The 24,394-nt window shown below is 33.2% G+C and overlaps 5 protein-coding genes across 5 annotated transcripts; 3 read left to right on the forward strand and 2 right to left on the reverse strand.

Annotated features, from left to right (window-relative positions):
- Positions 1 to 7,385: 7,385 nt before the first annotated feature.
- On the forward strand, positions 7,386 to 7,777 carry LOC107903587 (40S ribosomal protein S28). The gene has a single exon (XM_016829685.1). It carries the CDS (start codon positions 7,387 to 7,389, stop codon positions 7,582 to 7,584), a length of 198 nt encoding a protein of 65 aa, XP_016685174.1. The 5' UTR covers position 7,386; the 3' UTR covers positions 7,585 to 7,777.
- A 439-nt stretch (positions 7,778 to 8,216) lies between these two features.
- On the reverse strand, positions 8,217 to 11,481 carry LOC107903579 (prosaposin). The gene is made up of 6 exons (XM_016829676.2): positions 11,332 to 11,481; positions 10,010 to 10,120; positions 9,477 to 9,664; positions 9,165 to 9,362; positions 8,600 to 8,659; positions 8,217 to 8,487 (listed from the first exon to the last, which is right to left on the reverse strand). The coding sequence occupies exons 2-6, from the start codon at positions 10,113 to 10,115 to the stop codon at positions 8,356 to 8,358; spliced, it is 684 nt and encodes a 227-aa protein (XP_016685165.1). The 5' UTR covers positions 10,116 to 10,120; positions 11,332 to 11,481; the 3' UTR covers positions 8,217 to 8,355.
- Positions 11,482 to 15,141: 3,660 nt separating this feature from the next.
- On the forward strand, positions 15,142 to 17,015 carry LOC107903568 (cytochrome P450 71D10). The gene is made up of 2 exons (XM_016829653.2): positions 15,142 to 16,227; positions 16,307 to 17,015. Exons 1-2 carry the CDS (start codon positions 15,349 to 15,351, stop codon positions 16,922 to 16,924), a joined length of 1,497 nt encoding a protein of 498 aa, XP_016685142.2. The 5' UTR covers positions 15,142 to 15,348; the 3' UTR covers positions 16,925 to 17,015.
- A 461-nt stretch (positions 17,016 to 17,476) lies between these two features.
- Positions 17,477 to 20,578, reverse strand: LOC107903558 (WEB family protein At2g38370). Its single transcript, XM_016829642.2, has 2 exons — positions 20,016 to 20,578; positions 17,477 to 19,147 (listed from the first exon to the last, which is right to left on the reverse strand). The coding sequence occupies exons 1-2, from the start codon at positions 20,202 to 20,204 to the stop codon at positions 17,675 to 17,677; spliced, it is 1,662 nt and encodes a 553-aa protein (XP_016685131.1). The 5' UTR covers positions 20,205 to 20,578; the 3' UTR covers positions 17,477 to 17,674.
- Positions 20,579 to 23,881: 3,303 nt separating this feature from the next.
- On the forward strand, positions 23,882 to 24,394 carry LOC107960773 (uncharacterized). Its single transcript, XM_016897056.1, has one exon. It carries the CDS (start codon positions 23,882 to 23,884, stop codon positions 24,392 to 24,394), a length of 513 nt encoding a protein of 170 aa, XP_016752545.1.

The following is a 24,394-nucleotide window of genomic DNA, read 5'->3' on the forward strand; positions in this document are numbered from 1 at the left end:
TATCCTCCTATTTAAAGGTTGAGAAGAGATTATAAGTAACTTTAGGCCTTTGTATAAAAAATGTATCACTAAAATTTACAATTAAATTTCGATCCCAATATAAATATATTTGGTTTTGCTAATGTTTTGTGTTCACGACATCTTTTGGTTTCAGATGTTTTAAATACGGATCATTAGAGTTTGAGTCCTGAGTTTTTTTAGTTGGACCACTAGGGTTTCGGATCCAGGTTTTAAGTTCAGATTATTAACTTTTATAATTCTTTAATGTTTGTATAACCTATATACTTATACTATTATTTAAGTTTTTTATTGAGTTGGTGTCACAAGTCAATCAGACATCAATTCGATTAGAGAAATTATGAATATATTCACTAAGCTTTCATTAGCTCTCTTCTCCAACCTTTGACCCTTTTTTATGTTTATAATGTTATTACATAATCTAAATTGTTTACACTGTTGACTATTCCGTTAAAGTGCTGACATAGATATTTTACACAACAATAAATATTTGGTTGAGATGCAATCTCGTGAGCCTGCCTTGTGCCTATGTGACCTTATAGGTCAATGCCTTTGATTAAGAATGGTCATATTACGAGTTGAAACACTTGTGAGCTCGAGAACCCACATATGCAAATCATTGGGACCACACACACACCTAACATGGACAGGATGTCTGTCGTCCACACGTCACACATATTCATTCCCCACACATGATAGTCCACACCTACAATAATAAGACATCAATTAACTGACTACATTTTAAGGAGTCCAAAACCAATATATAAATGACACAGGACTTCTTGAGAACCGTTAGAAACAGTTACTTTAAAAGCTTATTGACACAAGGAAAAGGGACCAAGACATCCCTCCTACTTTCGTGCCCTCTCTATTGAATAAATTGTTACAATCCCTTCCTTGTATCAACAAATTCATGTTTTAATAGTGCAAAACTGAAAACACCAAAGACTAGACATCCAAAGAACACACATACACAATCGTTTTGCAACGATCTGATTTTCGTCGGTGTCAAAAAACTTGATTCAGGGTCGAATTTCTTAAATTGGACCTTTTGGGAAAATTTTAATTGAGGAGTATACGTGTATAAGATTCGATGTTGAACCTTTTTATTTTTTTTTATAAATTTATTTATTCAATAAACGATTAGAATTAGTTTAAATTATTTTGACAATGTATTATCACACATTCGAGTTCAGTGATCGGAATGAATAAAATGTAGTAAATTATTTTTAAAACGGTAAGCTTGAAAGTTGAAATATGAATATGTGAACCACAAAAAAAAATTGAAAAAACCCAAATAGTATATTTTGTTTGTAGTGTTGTGTGATCCATTCTTTGATTATGATTGTAATATGTAAATATATACATGAAATTATTAGCATTGTATTGTGTTTGCAAATTTGGATACCTTTTATAAACGACGTGTGGCATAACCAGACAAAGAGTGTACGATGAAAATGTTTGTAGAAAGACAACTTTAGGTATAGGGTCTTTGCCTATCCAGTGTTCGATAATTTGTCGGTTTCAGTTTGCTGTTGTTTTTGTGATTGATTATGCTAGGTTGGGTCTTCTACACCTTCCATCTGTAAACTTTTGCGTGGATGTTATAACTGAAAACTGAAGACCAAATTCTCAAAACATTCCAAAAAAAATATCTGACAGGTTTTTGTATTATAAGGATCGGATTAAATTAATTTCTTTATTATTAAATGAATAAATTTAGTCCTTATATTTGTTGAGGGACTAGATTAGCGTCTTTAAGGATGACACTTCGAAAATTTTTTTTAGAGGAGTCGATCCCTTTAACAATAAAAGGCTAAATTGAAAATAAAGTTAACATTTATTATTTTAAAAATATTATTTATTGTTTAACGAAATTAATATTTTTGAAGTTTTATGGTTTTATAAATGAAATATTTTGTTTGGAATTGAACTGCCGCGATTGAAACAAATAATTTTCAAGACATTTTTTATACAACAAATGTTAACTTTGTTACAATTTAGAACTATTTAATTCTTTTCAATCGTGTTGTTGAGGGGGGATCGACTCCTCCTAGAGTAGTCTTCGAAGTGTCGTCCCCGAGACGCCAACCTAGTTCTTCAACAATGAAAGGTATTATCCCCCAAATGAGGGTTTTGTCCCTCTACAAAGAGCCATGTACAGTTCATGGAGGGAAGCGCCTCAACTGTACGTGAACGTTCGATCACCTACGGAGAGCCGATGTGAGCGTCTTACCCTTGGTGGGATTCGAACCCTTAACCCATACCATATATGTTAATTGTTGGGGTATATGATCCCCCGAGGGACAATATCTTCTGTTGTTGAGAGATCGGGTCGGTATTACCTAGGACAACATTTCGAAGACTTCTCCGGGAGGAGTCGATCCTCCTTCAACAGCATGATAAAAAAGAATTAAATAAGTCTAAGTTGTAACAAAGTTAATTTTTATTGTATAAAAAATGTCTTGAAATCATCGTTTTTAATTGCAGTTCAATTCCAAACAAAATATTTTATTTATAGAACCATAAAAATTTTAAAAATATTAGCTTTGTTAAATGGTAACTCTATTTCAATTTAGCCTTAGTTGATTCTTTTTAATAATACAATAACTAAATTTATCCATTTAATAGTAGAGGGATTATTTTAATCGTCCCTGTAATAGAGGAACCTTTCAAGTACATGCATCCATTTTGTTGTTTATTTTCCTTTGTCTAAATAAGGCTAAAAACATACGCATCACATCGTGTAAATCAAATTATTCTATTAACTGTCAACCAGAGAGATTAATATTGGATAATATGAATGTCATATATATAATAAGAATAATTACATATTATTATTAACTATTATAAAAGGTTCGGCTAAATTAAACGTACTCTAATCTGAATAAAGTTTATTGAATTTCAATTACCAAATAAAGTATGGGTCATATATATATATAGATATTTTAGAAACTAATCGATTATGGGCTAATAGAAATTAATGTTAATCTACAAAATATTAGGGTTATGGTCTTTTTTTTCTTTTCTTTTTACATCCTATCTTTAGAAAAAAAGATAGTCGTGTTCTCTAAAATACCTATGTATTAATTTGTAAAATCAAAACCATAATATTTTAATATATCGATGGATCCAAGTACACTATCGCATCTAGTTTTTGTTTATGATGATCTTGACAGGAAAGATCATGTTTTATTAAGTTTTATATCAGATTTTTACAATTCTAACAAGTGGCATTCGAGTCATGCTATATCAAATCACTGAGAATATTAGTTTTCAATTATTTTAGATCCAAATTTACATATCCAACAACATAAATTGGCAGAAGAAATTATTTTTAAAGTGAGGTTGAAGGAGTTCTACTAATATATATGTAAGTAAAAATCCTATGGAGGCCATTGTATTAGGAGTCATATTACATTTTGCTCCCTTTACTCGGAAAATAGATAAATTAGTCCCCATACATTGGATCAAAGAACAAAATGGTCATTATGCTAAAAATTCCATCCATATCTATTGTTAAAAACTGGTAATTGTAAGTCAGAATGGGCACACATGACATTCCATGTGTAAGCAACATTATTCCGTCAGCCATATTAGTTTTTAACAGTAAAAATGGATGAACTTTTTAACAGAAAAGACTAGCTTATTCTTTGATCTACTATATAAGGTCTAGTTTATTTATTTTTTGAATAAAGAGGAAAAATTACAATTTAATTTCTAATATAAAAGCTTTAATGATACGTTTACCGAAGTAGATGTAACTCAAACAAAGAGTAAGCGTTAAATTCATATTCTAACCATGCAAAACATGAAAGAAACACACAAACAGGGGACGTCCTGTTTGAAAACTAAAGTTGAAATATTGAATGTCTAAAAACCACACAAAAACATGGGGAATGTCGTACATTTTATTTGTAGTGTCGTGTGATCCATGATGATGAAGCTAATATGTGTATATCTACATGAAATTTATTACAGAAAGGAAAACTGAGACACGTGTTGCAATGTATTGTGGTTGCTAAATTGGAGATCTTTTATTGCATACACAGACAAAGAGTGTAGGATGAAAATCTTTGTAGCAGGACAAAGTTGGACATGGAGGTTTTCTTTTAGGAGTGCTTAATCAAATTTAACTATTTTTAATTGAATTAATCGATTTTTTTAAATCTTTAACTGTTGATTGAATCGAAATTTTTTTTAAAACAATTGACCTAACCAAAATATTTCGGTTAATTCGATCGGTTAACCGAATTAACCGAAGTTTTTATGTTTTTTTGTTAAACATAAAATTACCTATTTGCTTTGCTAAATATTTAGTAAAAAAACCCTGGTGGAATATCGTGCCCTTGTACCCAAAAAATCGCATAAATTAGTGGTACATTCATCGAATCATCACCATCTTCCAGACGATGAATCATCAAAAGATGATTATTAAAAGCCCATAGAGCCCAATGTAGTACCTGATCCATATCCATTTTGTGAAAAAATCAAAACAAAAACCTCTTCAACTCCAGATCCGAGATTTGGACCCCGCTAACAGGATGCCATAGATTCGTCATCGTGCTCCTCATCGCTGAGAAGTGAATTACACTAGCCGTAAGAAAGCATCCTACTAGGCAAAACTCAAATACCACCGTCGCAGAATCAGATTCCTTTTGAGCCTGCAAAATCTCTTCTTCCTTATCCTCCAACGATAAGCCAGCCAATTCATTCTCCATAAACACATATCAAAACCAACCTGATTGGAAAGGAAAACACTCCTATCTAATTACCATTGTTGCCAAAACCAAGATAACCAAACTAAAAAACTCTTTAAAAAAAAAACATGCTATAGCAGCAGACTAGAGACGTGCTAGAGTAGTAGACACATTATTACCTCAGTTTTATCCAAGATTTTGATTGTTATAAAGAAGTGATTGTTATACATCTCAACTCCTTAGTTTCTTTACTTCTTAAAGAGCTTTTATAAACTAAATTAGATTTCCTCTTACAATATCTCTCTACACACGTGTTTGTTGTTTTTTTCTTCAATACACAATGAAAGATGTTTTTTTATTATGTATTAAAAATTTGTTATAAAAATTAAAATTTTAATAATTATTTAGGGAGTGGCAGAGCCACGTTAAGGCCCAAGGGGGCCATGGCCCCCAAAGTTTAATTTTTTATCACAGCTTTATTGACAACGCAGATATTTAAAATTATAAATATGCAATGATGTATTTCAAAAAGAGGTAAACTACACCACATGTCACCGAACTATGGATTATTTTCTTTTTTGATCATCCAGTTATGGATTATTTTATCCATTTTCGTTAATTACATTAACGGGAGGGTGGCGTGGTAGTTGAAAAAGCGATATAATGATAAATTTAACTTTCAACTTCTACATATTATATTGATTTAGTCATAATTTTAAAACTTAACCCTCAATTTACAAATCGTCTCAACTTCTTGTGATGACTCCGGTCGCCTTCTCATTTTCTTAGTTGCTCTTGCAATGACTGTACTAGAACTATCACTAGGATCGTCCACCAATCATCCAATCAAATCCACTCACTTCTCCATTCCCCATTTTATTGGTGAATTTATATTGTGAACCAACAAGTACCTATTTATTTCACAAGGTTTTAATGTGGAAAAAGTCTATATACCACTACTTTAGTGCTCAACATGCATGTAAAACTAATATATTCACCCCTCTGGATGCATCTTTTCATATTCAAATTATTTCTTCTTTTCTTTTTATTAATTTTGTTGAAAGCAAATACAACTTTTAGATAAAAACTATATTTATCTCTTAAATATATATATAAAATTGATAATTCAAATCTTTCACCCGAAACACTAAAAAACTAAAGTTGGTCTGAGTTATCAAAGTGATCGAAGAAGTTTGGGAATAGGGTAACATTAGAGTACCCAAGTATTACTACTTTAAACGCACACTTTGGAAGAGCTCATAAGAAGTTAACAAGATTCACTATAAAACGCACCATCAGATCTGAGACTGCAGCAGAAGCTTTATCTCGTTGCTTTTCAAAGGAAGAGGTAAAGAGCAAAGAAATGAAAAGAGTTTCTAGTTACACAAGGAAGGATCGTGCTATGGGATAAGGAGTTGACTATTTTAAAGGACTGTCACCTACACCTGTCTATATGTCTCTAAAGCCCTAAGTGGACCGTAATATCCCAAGTTACAAGCAGGGGTGAAGCCAGAATAAATTTTTAGTGGGGCTGAATAAAATTTTAATTTTTTATAGTTTATATCTTTATAATTTTTAAAAGATTAAATTAAATTTTTATAATTTTAGGGAGGCCAAAGTGCAATTTTATCTTTAATAATTTAAAATTTAAAAAAAAGGTTCATGGGCCTAAATTGAAAATTTCCATTTTAGCAGCCTCTGGCAACAAGCCCAAATCCCCTTGAATATAGTCATTTCAAAAACTTGCCTATATAAACCCTAATTCTAGGGCTTTTAGCATCCCCTTACTCTGAAATTCACAAGCAGCAGCCGCTACCGTGTCGTTGGCCTCGTACTTAGCCAAATTTAAGGTCCGTTTTATCTATTCCGGATCAGCTTTTTTGTAGTTTCCTTTAGTTGCATTTAAGGTCAGATCTATTGTTGTTTCGCTGTTTATAAATTTCTTTGGCATCTCTTTTTTTTTTCTTTGTTTATGGAAGAAATAAGTTGTTTTTTTATTAAGATTAATCAGCAATAGATTATCTGTTGAGCCATGCTGCCAATATGTGATGAAAGTGTATGAATCTTAATGAACCGTTGCCGATTCTGCTGAAGCGTTTTTCTGTCAAATTCGGTGAAATGAGTTTTCTAATTCATGATCAATAATCTTTTTTTGAGGTCCCTTTTCAAGTGTTTCATTAAATAAATTCAGCAGTAGTACTGTTTAATTTGTTTTTAAGAGTAGATCACTTGATTATCTCATGAAGCATGCTGTTAATTTGCAAAGTAGAAAGTGTATTGATCTCAATGAACCATGCTGCTTTGCCGAAGCTTTTTTTTATCAAATTTGGCATAACGGGGTTAAATTGAATCTGCAATGGTCGTGTTAAATCTGTTTTGAAGAGTAGATTACTTGGTTATCTGTTGAAGTCTGCTGTTAATTTGCAAAACTGTAAGTGTAAGGATCTTCATGAACTTATGCTGCTTTGCTGGTGCATTATCTATCCAATTTGGTGTAATGGGTTTTCAATTTTACAACAAATAATGTTGTTGTTAGGTATAACTCCTATTTTCAGTCAAATTTGAGAAATAATTTTCTAGTTAAACTCTGTTTATTTGTTTCAATCAAACACTGATTAGTTTAGATTATTTTATTATTATTTAACAATGCTGCATGGTTGTTTGCAGGATGGATTCACAAATTAAGTTTGCCGTGGTGGTGAAAATTATGGGAAGGACGGGATCGAGAGGTCAAGTGACTCAAGTGAGAGTCAAGTTTTTGGATGATCAGAACCGTTTTATTATGAGGAACGTGAAGGGACCGGTCAGGGAGGGAGATATTCTCACCTTGCTCGAGTCTGAGAGGGAAGCTAGGAGGCTTCGTTGATCACTTCCTCTTATCTCCGTTTTGTTACTTTATTAATGTTTATGTTGCGCAAGTAGCTAGCTGTTTATTATTTCTGAAAGGTATCCAAATTTTCAAATCTAGACTTGGATTTTGGGAGACTGATTTAAATGGATGAGTTGTTTTTAAAGCATAATCATTATGTTTAAATGAACTAAGCTGGTTTTTGACATTATGATTTTCATGTCCCTTTAATTTAATGTTAATTCATTTCTAAAAGTTGCTTGAACTTTATTTTTTTAACAATTTCATTATATCAATTTTTTTATACAATATCTAGAACTACTTATGGCTCTCAATCCATAAATCCATAAATAATACGTTTTAATGAATTCAAACTCACGTCTAATTGATCAAGATTTAATTGGCAATTTTGATCCATTTTAATTAGTTCCATTACTTTCAATTAATTTCTTCAGTTTAATTTGGTTTAGTCATAATCATATTATAAAAAATATGTAATATATTACATTTTCTCATTTACAATTAAATCAGCTAGACACCCTAAACATTCAGAATATTATCCATCAACCTAGTTGGGAGATTAAATGAGCAAAGCACATTTAAAGTCATGGCATATATCTGGGATCAGGTTGATCATTAAGTTGCTCAAATTCGAGGAAATACATAACATTTTCAATATTTATAATTCGTTCAACACACAATTTGCAAACCTGGGATTAAAATGTTTTACTTTTATATATATACACTATATTACAACAAAATATCCTTTGTGGTTTTCATAAAATAAAATCAAGAATCTGCCACTGATTCTTGCTTTCCACCATCACAGGCATGAAGTATGGTGCAAACATCGGTAGTTTCCAAGAAGTGCTCGGCATTTGTGAGGATCAATGGCCCATACTCGAAAACCAACCGCTTACACTGAAAAAAAGAACACCACAACGGCAGGTTTAAGTGTTTAGCAGAACAAAACCAATAAAAAAGAAAAAAGCAAAAGCTCGATGAGTCGAAGTCTGAAACTGATTACACTCACCTTTTGCACATAGTTCTGCACTGAATTACATCCTTTCAAAAGAAGCTCGAGTATCTCCAACTGGCACCGATGAACAAAAGGAGACAACTCACATTAAAACAAGAACTTTTTCAATAAAAAGTGTGTATGAATTTGTCTCGAGCTAATCATACATTATACGGTTAAAGTATTATGAATTAGTCTCGAGCTAATTGTCAGATTGCATTTTCGCCTCTTTACTAAAAAATGGACAAATTAATCCCTGAACGTTAAATCAAACAGCAAATTGATCTTTTCTGCTGAAAATTTCATTTATTTTTACTAATAAAAAACTAGCATGGCTCGTGTACCTCAAGAACCAGTTTTTAACAGTAAAAATAGATGAAATTTTCACAGAAAAGATCAATTTGCTCTTTGATTTAATATACAGAGACTAATTTGCCCATTTTTTAGTAAAAAGGCCACAATACAATTTGACTCTTAGTATAGAGACATTCATGGTACTTTTACCTACACTATACTAATTCAACCAAAAGGAAAAACTACTTGCATGTATGTTCATATCAAATACGTATTAAGATCACACCTTTGTATCGGGATCTTGCAACTTCATTAGTACTTCGGAAATAGCACGGTGGCACATGCTACAACTATCTTCGCGGAATTGTGAAGATATAAGTGCAACTTTTTGACAAAGGTTGAACTTTGTACAGAAATCTTGAGGTTGTACCGAAGATATTTCCAAGAAGAAGAGAGGTGCATAGTAGTCCACAAGTGTAATGCACTGTGCAGTATAAATCAGGTAGTGATTAATTTAGTATTTCTCGAATTTAGGAAGAGAATAGAAGAGAACGGAAGGAAGGAAGAACAAGAATTCCATAATGTTTTATGCTTTTACCTGGGGCTCAAAAGCTCGTAAACGGGAGCAACTTTTGTGAAGAATCTCAATTATCTCAGTCTGCATTTTATTCTGTGAAAGGTAATCAACTGCCTCAGTAGTAAATTGCTCACACAAGGTGCACACGTTGTCGTTCCGAGCAACCGTTTCTATCACTTTTTCATCTTGCCTCCAGTTTACCTGGACAACTGAACCGAGAATTCCGGGTCATTAAACTATCAATTTTGTCCTCTAAACTATACCCCAATTCCTAGATTGGTCATTAAAGTTCTTTCTTTTCCCAAAGTGGTCCTAAACTATCAATTTTGTCCTGTTTTACCAAAATATGTACAACATCCAATAAGAATGTACCATGTGTCACATTCTTATTGGTTGATATTGCTTTTATGTAAACTGGGGCAAAATTAAACTTTATGGATCACTTCTCAGGAATTGTGATATAGTTTAAGGGCTAATTTACTATTAAAGCCTCCCCCGCAGCATAAAAATCCACCCTCCCCAGCTACTAGGAAAAAGAAATTAAGAGAATTTACCTGATGGATCCGAGATTTCTATCTCAACAACTTCTAGTTGTCGGGCGTTACATGCCCAAGTAGCACCCAACATGAAGAGGAACAAGAGCCCAAATCTCGCATCCATAATGCCTGGAGTTTTTCATTAAATAGCATGAGTTTCCCATAATGCTAAAGAAAGGAAAAGTCGATGTCTTCTATACTAGCATAAAAGAAGCTAAAAGATTATATAATAACAACACTCGATATCCTTAAAACTAATACATAAAATCACTCGATAGTTGGGGCCAAAACAACCAAAACTCTAACAAGCTATGTACAACCGAGGCCAAACACCAAAATAAGATTGTTGGGCCTAACACCAAGAAAGCTCGAAAACCACCACGCTTCACCTAATCACTTTGCCTAAGAGATAGTCCTAGCACATCAGGATCACCCAACAACTACACCCGAAAGAAATCTCTTAGCCAAACACATGGAGATCAAACTACTAAAAGAAAGTCTAATCATATATGAACACACATGGGGACAGCAGACCTCCCAATCACTTCCAAGCACACATGTTAAGACCCTCCATCACTCAGCTATTAACTTCCCATTGGTCCAACACCTATATTATGATGGATTGATCCAGGATGATATACATATATATAGTTTGACTCAACCATCCAAAACCTAACGTCAATAAGGTTCTCGACACCAGCATGTGAACCTCCTCCCTCTTCCGTAACTAGAATTTTGTATCAACAAATATGAAACTAATCAAACCATCCAAAAACAGAACCTTACAAGCATAGCACACGGGACTTCACCAATCACATTTGAACCCACGTGGGGACAGAAACCTCCCAACCACTTCCAAGGTTAAGACCCTCCATGACTCTGCTAATAACTTCCCATCGGTTCAACACCTATACGGTCAAGGAAGATATAGCTTGACTCAACCACCCAAAACCTATCAACTCTACTTCGGTTCTCTACACCACCGTGTGAACCACCTTCCGCTTCCATAACTTGAATTTTATATCAACAAAGATTAAACTAATCAAACTATTCAAAAACAGATAATATCCAACAACCATTCTTAATAATTAATCTTATAACAATAGCATATTCTGATTTGGGTCTTCAAATTGCACATGATGAACCCTAAACATGAGATGAAACAGAAACCAAAAGCTAATCAACAAAGAAAAAGAAGAAAAACCCGTGAAAGCATGGAATTAAACAAGCAATTAGAAAATAATTGTCAAATTAAAATAAACCCAGATTAAGATAATAAAAGATCTATGGAAGTTGAACGGAAATAAAGGAAATAATTGAAGAAAAAAGTGATCTTTTACCCTCAGGAAAGAATGGTCAGCGGCAGAAAGATTGAATGGATACGAAAATTATTCCCTTTTTTGAGTGTTGAATTGGGCAAAGCCTCCGAATTGCCTTCGCCTATTCTTAAAGCTCATCCTTTCTCGAGGTTTTGATACCCTGCGGTCGATATCATCTTTAGTCTTTGAATTTGATAATATCTCCAATTTAATCCCTAAATATTTTTTGTTTGTATTGGTCCTAAAACTTGGTAATTTTTTCACTTTGATCCTTAGGCTTGGATTTCGTTAAGGTATGATGAAATGATACTCTAGCATTATGTCACGTCGTTATCTGGAAATTTTAAAAAATTATATAAAATATAAAAAATTCCAAAAATTATTTATATATATATATGATTAATATTTAGTATATTGATAATGTATTTTTTTTATTTCACAAGTAGCTTTAAAAAATTACTATGTGTTTATTTTTTTTAATATTTTACTTTATTCCTATAAAATATTGTCAACCCCGTAGCCCTGCTTGTGGAGTTTAAAACGCCACTAGCGGTATAGTGTTAAAGTGTCATGTCATTGTACCTTAACGAAATCTAAGTTTGTGGATCAAATAAAAAAAAGTTGTCAAGCTCCGAGACTAATGTGAAAGAAAAGTTTAGGGATCAATGTGAAAAAATTTGTCAAGTTCAAGGACTAAATATTGATAATATTTAAACATACCGACATCTATGCAAACAAACTCAAACTTTTTTAAATAACGTAAATTTGAAATGACTCAAGATTAAGGGCTTGTCTGATTGGCTGAAAACAGCTTCGAAAAATAATTTTTGGAAAATGGAATAGTTTTTTGAAAAATATTATATTTTTTTGGTGTTTGATTGACTTCGTGTAAAATATTTTTCGTTATTGGACAAAATTTTATATATTTTGGTAAAATTTCAATTTGGTAAAATATATTCACTTTTGTTTCATTTCTCCCTTTTTGTAAAATTGTAATTTAATCCCTCTTATTTTTTTCACTTATGCAATTTAGTCTCTCATTCTCCAATTTATTTTACCCTTTAGTCCTTCCTTCCTTTTGGCTATTTTCCTTTTTGGTCCTTCAATTTTTTCATATTTATATTGACTCAATGAATTTTGAATATTTACACTAAGGCCTTTCACATTTTTACGATTTAGTCCCTACCTTAAATTAATATGTCATGTCATACTTATTGATTCAACTTCTTTTGAAGTCCAACACCCTTCCTTTTATCAAGAAATCTACTACACATAATTTCAACTTAATACCACTTTTATGACAACAATTTTTGGGGTGTTACATTTCTATTAATTTTTTTTTTGAAGTCCAGCTAACAAGCCACAAGAGAAAATTGAACGATCAGTATGGTGGATTAGTACTTGTCTACAAGTAGAAGAACATACCGTAGACCTAAATTGATCTAACGATTAGTGTCGAAAATCAAAGAATAAAGTTGTTTAGATTTTGATTCATAGATTTGTAATGCTTAAAGAAATTTTATGAAAAAAAAATGATCCCCTTGTACTAGGAGTTAGATTGTTTTTTACTCCATTTACTCAAAAAATAATAAATTAATCTCTGCACATTAGATAAAAGAGTAAACTGATCATTTTTATTAAAAAATTCATCAATTTCTACAGTAGAAATATGGTGTAGCTAATAGAATAATTAAACAGTACGTATACCCCATTCTAACATGAAAGGACCAATTTTTAACTATATAAATAAATAAAATATTTAACAGGAAAATCAATTTACAGATAGAAACCTTCACGATATTTTACCGTTTACCCAATCAACCACTTTTAGTAAAAAAAAAAAAAAAACCTTATCAACTAATTCAATGGGGTTATTGGATATCATGCAAGCAAATGATGTTTGTTGCAAGAAGTCCAATAATGGAGAGCCATGGAAGATCCTTCAACGGCCATTTTCATTCCAGCTTTATAGCGACAAACCCACTGTCACAAATATGATACGAGAAAATATTACTCAATATTTTTCGGTAAAAAATTTTCAAAATGTCATTTCTACCTAAACAGGTTGTAGAGTGAGAGCCACTCATGCACATGAATTATAACATATAAGTCATTTACTAAGTGAACCCATAGCCTGCTCAAGTTCAAACAACACATTTTTAGAGTCACGATTGCTTGTAACACTCGACATCACTATTCAACTGTCTCCATTAGATTTGTTCACGAGTCAAGCTATTTGTCTGAGTCTGAAGGATGGCTAGAATTTTAAGAAAGTTTGAGTAAAAATATTAAGCTCGAAAAATAAGTTTAGACAAAAAAATTAAGTTAATTTAAAATATGGTATGGGTTCAAGCTTGAATATTCAAGACCCATGCCCAACCCGATCTTTTTTATAAGTCTGTAATGTTTTATATTTATGTAATTTATAATACAAAAATTAAAGTTAAAAAAAATGTTAAGATGACTATATATAAAATAGGTAAACTATCAAAATAGTCACTTTTGTTTCCCTCAAGTTATGTTTTAGTCACTTATATTTAAAATATTATGTTTTAGTCACTTATGTTATCATATTGTAACATTTTAGTAATTGAGTGTTAATTGTCATTAATGGTGTAATGGTAAGCTGATATGGCACGTTAAATCATTATTTCAAATGAAAATTTTAGGTTAAATTATGCAATTGATTCCTATATATTTTTTGTTTTGAGCAATTTAATTTTTTTTCTTTGAAGTTAAAAAAGATGGAGAAAGAAGGGAAATAGAAGGAGAAGCAGAAGAGAATAAACAAAAAAAAAGTTAAAAGAACATAAAAAATTGCTTAAAACAAAAAAAATATGGGGACCAATTGTATAATTTAACCTAAAATTTTTGTTTAAAATTATGATTTAATGTGCCATACCAGCTTACTGTTACACCGTTAATGGCAATTAATGGCTTAGTGACTAAAATGACTAAAATGTTACCTGAGGGAAACAAAAGTGACTATTATGGTAGTTTGCCCATACAAAATTTTAATAGTAAACTACATCTAATGTCACTAAACTCTAGTAGTAAGTTTACATTTTGGTCACTTAACTTCAAAAGTTCCAAAATGATCACTGAACTATTCGAAAGTTTTTATTTAAGTCATAAGTTTGTTATTTAAAAAAAAAAAGAGGCTTGGCTATTGAGCTCCGAGCGACGATTCGACGATTAGTACCAGGGATTAGTATCCATCAACGAGTAGAAGAACATAACTTAAATTTAAGTCAATCTGACGATCAGTGTCGAAGATTAAAGAAGAAAGCTGTTTGGATTTTGGCTTGCAAATTCATGATGTTCAAAGTTATTTTATGAAAAATAATGAACGGTAAACAAAGGGGAAGAACTTTCGAATAAAAACTTAAATAAAAACTTTCGAATAGTTCAGTGACCATTTTATAACCTTTTGAAGTGATCAAAACTTAAATTTATTAATAAGTTAGTGATCTTGGTTGTAGTTCATCCAAAATCTTAATAAATAAAAAATATTAAATTAAAAACAATATAAATATATTTTTATTTTTAAAAAAATAAAATGAATCGAATTTAAAATAAATTTAAATTAACCATTTATAAGTATTAATTAACTTGAGCTTAATTTAAAATGTGTTAATATCATAATTAAACCCATATTAATCTCATACCTAAGCCCAACCCCGCCTATAAACTCCTCTACTCTACACCAACCATTTTTCGACAACATACATATTTTTTTATTTAGGTCCACTGTTGCTAGTCAGTGCTGCTGAGCAAAGCTTTTGTGTAGTTATTCAGAAAATCGTGCCTTATTTGTAGGTATTTGTACTTGTTTTCTTTATCCTAAATTCAAATAAACGAAAATGGGGTTGCTTTATTAAATGTTATTAGTTCAAGACGCCATAAATTTTTGGAGTGCTGGTTTTGCTTTGTACTTATCTATACGACAGCTTCCTTGGATTGATTTGATTCCCCATACCGACACGCACACACTCATATACATATGTATGTGTGTAGATTACATGTTTGTTATCACTTATGTTCATCATGATCAACATAATCATATCCTTGTTCATGATTCTGGTCATAGTTCATCTACTAAAACCCAAAAAACCAGTGAAAAAGTTACCTCCAGGGCCATGGAAGCTACCTTTGATAGGTAACATGCACCAACTGGTTGGTTCATTGCCTCACCAAACATTAGCAAACATGGCTAAAACATATGGTTCTTTGATCCATCTCAAAACCGGGTCCATTTCGTATATCGTAATATCGTCACCGGAATTAGCCGAAGAGGCTTTGAAAACCAACGATATCAGCTTTGCTTCAAGGCCTACCATATTAGCTTCTAAGATCATGTCTTACGATTCAACAAACATCGTTTTCTCGCCTTACGGTAGTTATTGGAGACACCTACGGAAAATCTGCGTTACTGAGCTTTTAAGCCCGAAACGTGTCGAATCATTCCGGAAAGTTCGAGAAGAGGAGGTGTCGAGTTTTATCAACTCGATCGCTTTATGGGGGAGTAGTTCAGGTATCAATCTTAGCAAAAAGATTTTCTCGTTGACATATGGGGTAACATCAAGAGCAGCTTTCAGTGAGAAATGCAAAGATCAAGAAGCTTTCATATCGATCATCACTCGAGTTAGTAAGTTATCGGGAAGGTTCAGTATTGCCGATATGTTCCCATCTCTTAAACTGCTCGAATTACTTAGCGGGAGACTCGAATTCGAGAAGCTGCATAAGGAAGCCGATAGGATACTCGAGGACATCATTGCCGAGCACCAAGAGAGAAGGAAAATATACGGTGGCGACAGTGAAGAAATGAAAGATTTGGTTGATATTCTTTTAGATCTTCAAGAAAACAGTGAGCTCGAGTTTCCTCTATCGGTTGACAACATCAAAGCAATCATCTTGGTCAGTTTTCGAGTTTTTGTTTTTCATTTGTAGCATAGTATGCATAATTGCTTAGTAAGACTCCATTCTCCACTTTCAGGACATGTTCAGTGCCGGGAGTGAAACATCGTCGATAACTGTGGAATGGACAATGGCAGAACTGCTGAAAAACCCCGGGATTATGGAAAAGGCGAAGAACGAGGTAAGACGGGTATTTACCGGCAAAGGATATGTAGATGAAGGAAGCATTCATGAGCTGAAGTACGTGAAAGCAGTCATCAAAGAATCCATAAGGCTACATCCTGCTGTGCCTCTAGTACTAAGAGAATGCCGCAAGGATTGTCGGCTCGACGGTTACGATATACCCGCCAAATTTAAAGTCCTCGTTAATGCAGGAGCGATCGGAAAAGATCCTAAGCATTGGGATAATGCCGAGACATTTTGTCCTGAAAGGTTCCTTGATAATTCAATTGATTTTAAAGGAACGGATTTCAAATACATACCGTTCGGTGCCGGTAGAAGGATATGTCCCGGTATTTCATTTGCTTTGAGCAACATTGAGTTGCCAATTGCAAACTTGTTGTATCACTTTGATTGGAAACTTCCAAATGGAATGAAGCCTGAAGATTTGGACATGACAGAGGCTCTTGGTTTGTCAATAAGAAGAAAACATGAACTGTTTGCAATCCCCATTGCTTATCATCCTCATGTAGAATAAGGTACGGTAAAAGTACCATAAAAAATCCTTGTACTAAGAGTTGGATCATACTAAAAAAATAAGTAAATTAGTATCAGTACGTTAAATTAAAGAGCAAACTGGTCTTTCTGTTAAAAATTTCATCCATTTTTACGGTTAAAAACTAATCCATGTACGTTACCATAAGGAACACGTGCATTAATCATGCTAGTTTTTAACAGTAGGAAATGATAAAATTTTTAATAGAAATGATAAATTTGCTCTTTGTTCTAACATAAAGAGAGCCAATTGCAATCAAATTCTTAGTGCAATGATCTCCATGGTATTTTTACCTTTGAAGTACTTGATGTTAATGAGCTTAATCCTTTTGCAGTCCATAAAGATTAATCCTTTTGAGGTTTGTGATTATTAACAATATCATCTCTAAAATTCCTAACCTGTATTCACTCTTCCAAGATCCAACACTAGTTGATATGCTTAATCGATTTACACGGTTATCATGACATCAAACATGTCTAAGATTCAAATCTCAAACATTTACGAAACTATGGCAAAGTAAACAGATGCATAAAATGGCACAACATTCAAGTCATATTTCATTTAAGTTGGGCAAACATGATATTCAAACATGGCGGACATGGCCTACAGAAGAACCTAAACAAACATAACATAAAAAGCATGAAGCTTTGAAGAGAAATGAGGTCAAACAATACAAGTAATTAATAGAGTTAGTGCTTCACTTATATAATATATATATATATCTCACAGCATCTACCTCAAGTTGAGAGTTGGCTTCTTCTTTTTCTTATTTTGTTTAGCTAAAAGGAGGGAAAACCGAGCAAACCCGAACTTCTTCCTTTTTCCTGAGAACTGTTTGTGACTGGTTTCTCTCTCGGTTTTCTGAGAGTTGATTATGTAATCACCGTTTTGTTTGCCGAGCATTTGACCCAATGACACTTTTCTTTTCACAGTGCCTTTCTCTGCTAGCATCTCAGTTTCAAAGTCTTCAGGAAGAAGCAACTTTCGGCTAAGTATTTGACCTATGGATAGGGTTGGTTTCAAAACCGGGGTTGGACCATCGTTAACCAGATTCAATCCATTCACGTCGAATAAACGAGAATCTTTTCGATTGTGAGATGGGTACGAATTCTTGAACTTGGTAGGGTTGTGTAAGGATCGTCGTTTCTGACCATGCTCAGATCTCCATTTCCGAAGAGCTTCCTCGACTTCCAGCTTGCCTTTGTTCGCAGCTTCTACCCGGTTTAATGCTTCTTCCAAGGCTTTCTTACTCGTTTTAATTTCCTCCGTGGCCTCTTCTACTTTCTTCAAGATTTCCATTTTCGAAACATTTGCTTCATCAACTTGGACCATAGCATCGACTACTTTCTTATTAGAAAGTTCCTCGGCATTTTGTGCCTTGGACATCAAGGCAGAGTACTCCTCATATGAAATAGTCACCCCTTCGGCTTTTTGCACAGGATTTCCAGACAAGCTCTCCTTGCGCGAAAGGTTTTTTATCTCAGCAAGAGCCAAAGCTTCAGCGGCTCGGGCAGCTTCCTTCATTTTCTTAGCAGCAAGTATCCTCATCTCAGTCGTTTTTATTCTCGTTTTAGTCTGTTCAACCTCGGATACTGCTCTTGAAACCTCCGATTTCGCTGCTTGTCCTATTTTCTTGAATTGCTCAGCTTCAGAACTTAGTCTTTGAAGTTCCCTTGATATATCCAAAGGATTATCAACCCCGGTTTTGATTTCAGCCTCTTTTGCTACTTGCAGTTTCAGTCTTGTTTGAGTTAACTCTTCTTCGAGCGACGATATCTTTGAAGAATTCTGACTTAGCCTCTCTCGAGTCCTTTCGAGAGAATTCCTTTCCTTCTCTAATTTCTTGTTTAGTGATTCCACCGAACCTCGAATATCAGCAAGATCATTAGTTGTCCTCGAAAGGTTCAGTTTCGCCTGTTTCAACTCCATCAAGATTAAACCCGGAGCTGCCGAAGGACAGGGGCTTAAACTTCCCACCAAGTTCGGATGGCCACCACAACGATTCTCTTTCTCAGCATCCGTGTTCTTCACATCCACTTCGGATGCTTCTTTCTTCAGCTTTAATTTTAGTTCTTCGACGGTTAATTTCGTTGTTTCGAGTTCTTTCAGCACATCCAACGTTTCTCTTTCTTTAACAATGAGATCTTTCTCCAGTTTCGCCGCTTGTTCCTCCAATTTCGCAATGTCAACTTCTTCCCCATCATGCTGCGAAACATTCAATGAACATGAAAAAAGTTTAAAATCGAAACATCAATCAATTGAAACTAGAGGGCCTTCGAGACAACTCATATTATAAAAGCTGTTGCATTAACAAGAAGACTACAGCAACAAGCTTCAAAGTTACAGTAATAAAGAAGCCATGAGGAAACCTAGTAAACAATGATACATATGTATGTTTGCATGCATGTATATATGTATATATATATGTCTTTATAAGACAGCAAAATCCATATATATGTATCATTGCACTAACAAGAAGACTACAACAACAAACTTCGAAGTTACAGTAATAAGAAGTCATGATGAAACATGATACATACATATATATGTATGTACGAATGTATACATGTATATATACGTGTTTATAAGACAGCAAAATCCATCTATATGTATCATTGAACTAACAAGAAGGCTACAACAACAACTTCAAAGTTATAGTATAAAGAAGCCATAATGAAACCTAGTAAACAATGATACATACATACATTCAAACATACATACATAATGTATTTATGTATAAGACAGCAAAATCCATACAAAACAACCCTAAAAGATTTAATTTAACAATGAAAAGCTTAATTTTTTTTAGCTGCATTAAGCAAAATACAGTGGACTATTCGTTTCTAAACACTTATTATTCTGATTTTCCACCATTTATTTTACCTCAAAGCAAGAATTTAAGCAAAAATATGAAAAAAAAAACACAAATTTGACAGCCAGATAGTGCATTAAAATTTTCAAAGTTAAGAACTTTATGAACCCACATTGAAAATTTAAACAAAAAAAAAACATGAAACCCAGTAACATTTTCCTTAAAAAGAACCAAAAATAAAAACCAAGATTTTATTTTTACCTCAGTTTCAGACATGAGCTTAGGTTGAGAGGGTTTCCAATAACCGATTCCACCAAATCGAGAAGCAGCCTCTTTAACTGATTCAAACGGTGCCGAAGTATCGATCTCAGCTCTTACACCACCGCACAAACCACCGGTTTTGGTGGCTGAAACACCACCACCACCAATTTCACAGCTTTCCACTTCCATTACAAAAAATAAACAAAACCCAGAATCCTAAATAAAAAAGAACACTAAAACACCTTAAAATCTGCGAAGAACTTAATAATGTTTGGTTTTTGTGGGGGGTTTCGTTTTTTGCTACTGTATGGAAAATACAAAGCGACAGTGCTATAAAAGAGGGAACGGTAATGAACTATGAGACTGAAGAAGAAAAAGGGAAGATTTTGAGTTTTTTTCTTTTATTGACATAAATGTCCTCGATGTTTGGAGAAAATTGCGATGAGTTAGGTGGAGTTGTGAGGTAAAAAAAGCGGGGATTTTGGTTTTTGGTGGGTGCCCTTTATGGGGAATGGGAAATTTAAAGCGTGTGTGGGGGCAATATGGGGGGACACAGTGCTTTCAACGGCAATAAATCTTAACGGACTTTAAAAGGACAAGAACCTTATTTTTTGAGTGTTGGACGGTTGAGATTTTCTTTTTCTTTTTCTTTGCCTTTATTTTATTTTTAAAAATTGTCGTTAATTTCTTAAATTTGAGGGATAAAGTAAACTTGACAATTTTTTCATTTTGGTCCTTGATTGTTTTGTCTGCATTGGTCTTGAAACTCGACAGGTTTTTTCAATTTAGTCCCAAAACTTGAATTATATTAAGGTATAATAACGTGGCAATCTAAGATTGTGCCGCATCATCACTACACCTTAACAAAAATGTAAGTTTAGGGATCACATTAAGAATTTTTACCAAGTTTCGAGGCTAATATGGACCAAAAAAAATTTAAGGATCAAATTGAAAATTATTTTCAAGTTCAAGGATTGAATATTGCTTTATCCCAATATAGTAAAAGACTCAATTAAATTCAATTAAAAATATTTTTTAAAATTTAGGGATAAAACAATATTAAAATGGTTGAAATTATAAACCATAATTCCATACATTTAATACTATTAACAAAATGGTTTATAATTTCTTAATCCAATTTTTTTTGGTAAGAAAAAAATTATTAAACTAAAATGAACAAAAGTCCCAGAAACCTTATCTCATCCAAAAGTATCAAATAACTCCCTAAATACGTTTTCAATTATTTACATACCCTCCTTCTCGCCAGAAGACGGTTTAATAATAAAATCAGCGACTTGATTATTTTCTCTAAGCACGTGTTTTATTACCCAATAATTCTTACTCTGTAATAACTATTTAATTCATCGAAGTAAAGCTGAATTCGAAACCCAGAGTAACGTTATGATCTATTTTTAATTTAAACTAATTAGTTTAGAAAAAAATGATAGTTTAAAAGAGGACAAGAAACGCTCCTTAATGTATAATTAAAGGAAGAAATTATGGTAATTTAATAACTAGTTGGTCAACTTAAAGTTTCAAACACAATCAATGCTTTATGTTTATTTTCTTTTAGCTTTAGGAAAAGTAAAAAAAAAATTAAAATTGTATGAAATAAAGAATAAAAATTATTCATCGTATTTGTTTTTTAGTCCCTCCCCAACCTATAAATAGGAAGATAATAAATTTCAATACACTTAAATTCGCGTTATTCTGCACTGACAATAATACAGATATCAATCGAGTAAAACTCATTCAGCTAAAATGATTGATCTTCTTTTTATTCAAATTTATTGTGTTGAAATCAAAGAAGCTTTTTACTTTTAACTGTTGCATGCGTTGTGTTTTTTTTTTCTTTTACCAGCGTAAATTTAATTATTACTCGACCGTTACAATATATATTATTAAAGTGGAGTGTATGAAGATAGGGTAAAAAGTAGAAAATAATCGGTCCATCCAAATTGGACCCAACTTATGTGGTACCTTAAACTAAACATTAAAACGAATTCACAAGCTTGGGCTTGGCGAGTTGTGCTCATGCCCCACACATGGTTCTTCTTGATAAAGTGCTCATGTTCTATGAATGCGCCATCTCTTGAGGTAGCTAACAACATTTGAGCTCTCTATAGAGTTAGAGATAAAACCTCAATCGGGAACAATATCAACTCATTAAGGGGTTTGTTGATTTTAGAAGGCCAACTCTTTGGAAGAGTTGAGCTCTCTTCAACAAAAAAGAGCTAGACCAAGTGATACTAAGGTTTTTAAAACTGGACTAATAGTCGAATCAGTTAGACCACCAGTTTTCAATTCTATCAGTTCAATCGATCAATTTGGTTTTAATCAACTAAATTATCAAATATTCATAGAAATTTAAAAATATATTTAAAAAATAAAGACAACCGATTCAACCGGTACCAAGTGTTTCACTCAAAATCTAGTTAAAAGCTTTGTTCAGACTGATATGCTAGTCAATTATTGATCCAACCGGCCAATCCAGTCTGATTCCAACAACCTTAAGTGGTACCATGCTCAGCTCAATATGACCTATAAGTTATGGGTTGGGAGACTCAAACCCTCTCATAGGGAAATGCTCACATTTCATTTGCTAGATGAGTGTGCACCTTGCATGTCCCTTATCGACAAGGCGTTTGCTTTTTGTTGAGGGGAGACCGACTCCATTTGGAGAAGTCTACAAAATGTTGGCCATCCGGAGCCAACGAACCTCTCAATAGATCGGTATTGTCCTTTGTTTGAATTTTGTCTCTCGGACTCTTTAGAAAGCTTGAGTGCCAATAATGTCATAGATTCCTATTGTTGCCATTTAAGGGGTATAGGTTCAAACCCTATCAAGTGCAAATGCTCACGTTTCCTTAGTAGGTGGTTGGGCGCCACGTGCGGTTCAATCTAACGGGAAACTCCTACTTTGTTAAACCCTCCACCTCTTCAAGCACTCAAATTTTTCGTAAAATCAAGAGACAAACCCTAATCTAAAACAATATAATTCCATCGAGACATCCATCAACTTCAAACCGACAACACATTAACCAACTCTCCAAAAAAAAAAAAAACAGCCTCCTCTCAAAATTGAGTATAAATAACAATTCAAGTAGTGTAACTATCATAATATAAAATCATAATCATTGGACCAAAATGGCTTTTTCTCATATCAGCATCGGTCGGTCCACAAGCTTCAATGGGTGAAGAAGATGCCCAAAACCCACAACTTCACATAAACTATAATATCTACGTTTTAATGTATTCTTATTTAAATTTAATTAATATTAATTAATTATAACTATTAATAATTATGTTTAAATAAAGTTATTAATATTTATTTATAAATCTTCAACTATTGTTTTGTTTATCCAACGATGATATCGTATTATTATTTATGTGTATGAAACTTATACACTAACGGCCCATCAAATATTCTCTCATATGATTAAACTTCTTAAGAGCTTTCATAAAAACGTAAATACTTTTTTCGTCAAAATTTGGTATTAATACATTCATAAAATTAGGGTAAGTAAAACTCTATATAATTCCAATAAATTTAATTTTTTTCGAATCTTAAATGAATCGAATTCAGTTGTTCAATTTTTTCGAATCAATTCAAATAAGTAATCAATTCAAAGCTAACATTAGCTTGATGGAATGACTTGATAGATTCGATCTTAAAAGGTTAAAAACCAAATTAAATTTAGATCATAATTTAAGGACGTTCAGTGCAATTAACCCCTTAATATTATGAAACCTGTATAAAGCCTGAAGCTTTCATCAATCGTCATCTAGCTCCTCATATCGCCATTGAACCCCCCCCCCCCAAAAAAAAAACACCACCACCGTCCAAAAAGTCCGATTAAAACATAATGTTCATCAACACGAGCACTGATCTTCCCCTTCCCCAAAACAAGACCACCCTCGAAATCAAGCATGAAAACGATAGCAAGTTCTTTGCCAAGCTTTTATCTAAACAAAACTCAATGGGAAGAAACCATTCTTTCAGGGTCTACCATGGCGGAGCCTCCGGTTCCGTCCCTTTCACGTGGGAATCTCGGCCTGGTACACCAAAACATGCATTCGCCGGTACATCTTTAGTTCCTCCACTAACTCCTCCACCGTCGTACTATACCAAGTCTAATACAAAACCCGTAAAAAAAAACTCGAGATCTGGTCTTTTGAACGCTTTGTTTTGGAAAATGGTATTGAGGTTGAAGAAAGCTAATGTTGTGCCTTCATCGTCGTCGACCACAAGTTCCGGGAAGTATCAGAGGAGACGGTTATCGACCCCGAGTTCCTCATTCGATTCAAGGATGGATGATGAAGGGATTGCTGCCGTTGGATTGGGAACTTCGACTCGGTGTTTCTCCGTACATTGGTAG

This window comes from Gossypium hirsutum, chromosome D02 (assembly GCF_007990345.1).
Source record: "Gossypium hirsutum isolate 1008001.06 chromosome D02, Gossypium_hirsutum_v2.1, whole genome shotgun sequence".
Taxonomy (NCBI): Eukaryota; Viridiplantae; Streptophyta; class Magnoliopsida; order Malvales; family Malvaceae; genus Gossypium; species Gossypium hirsutum.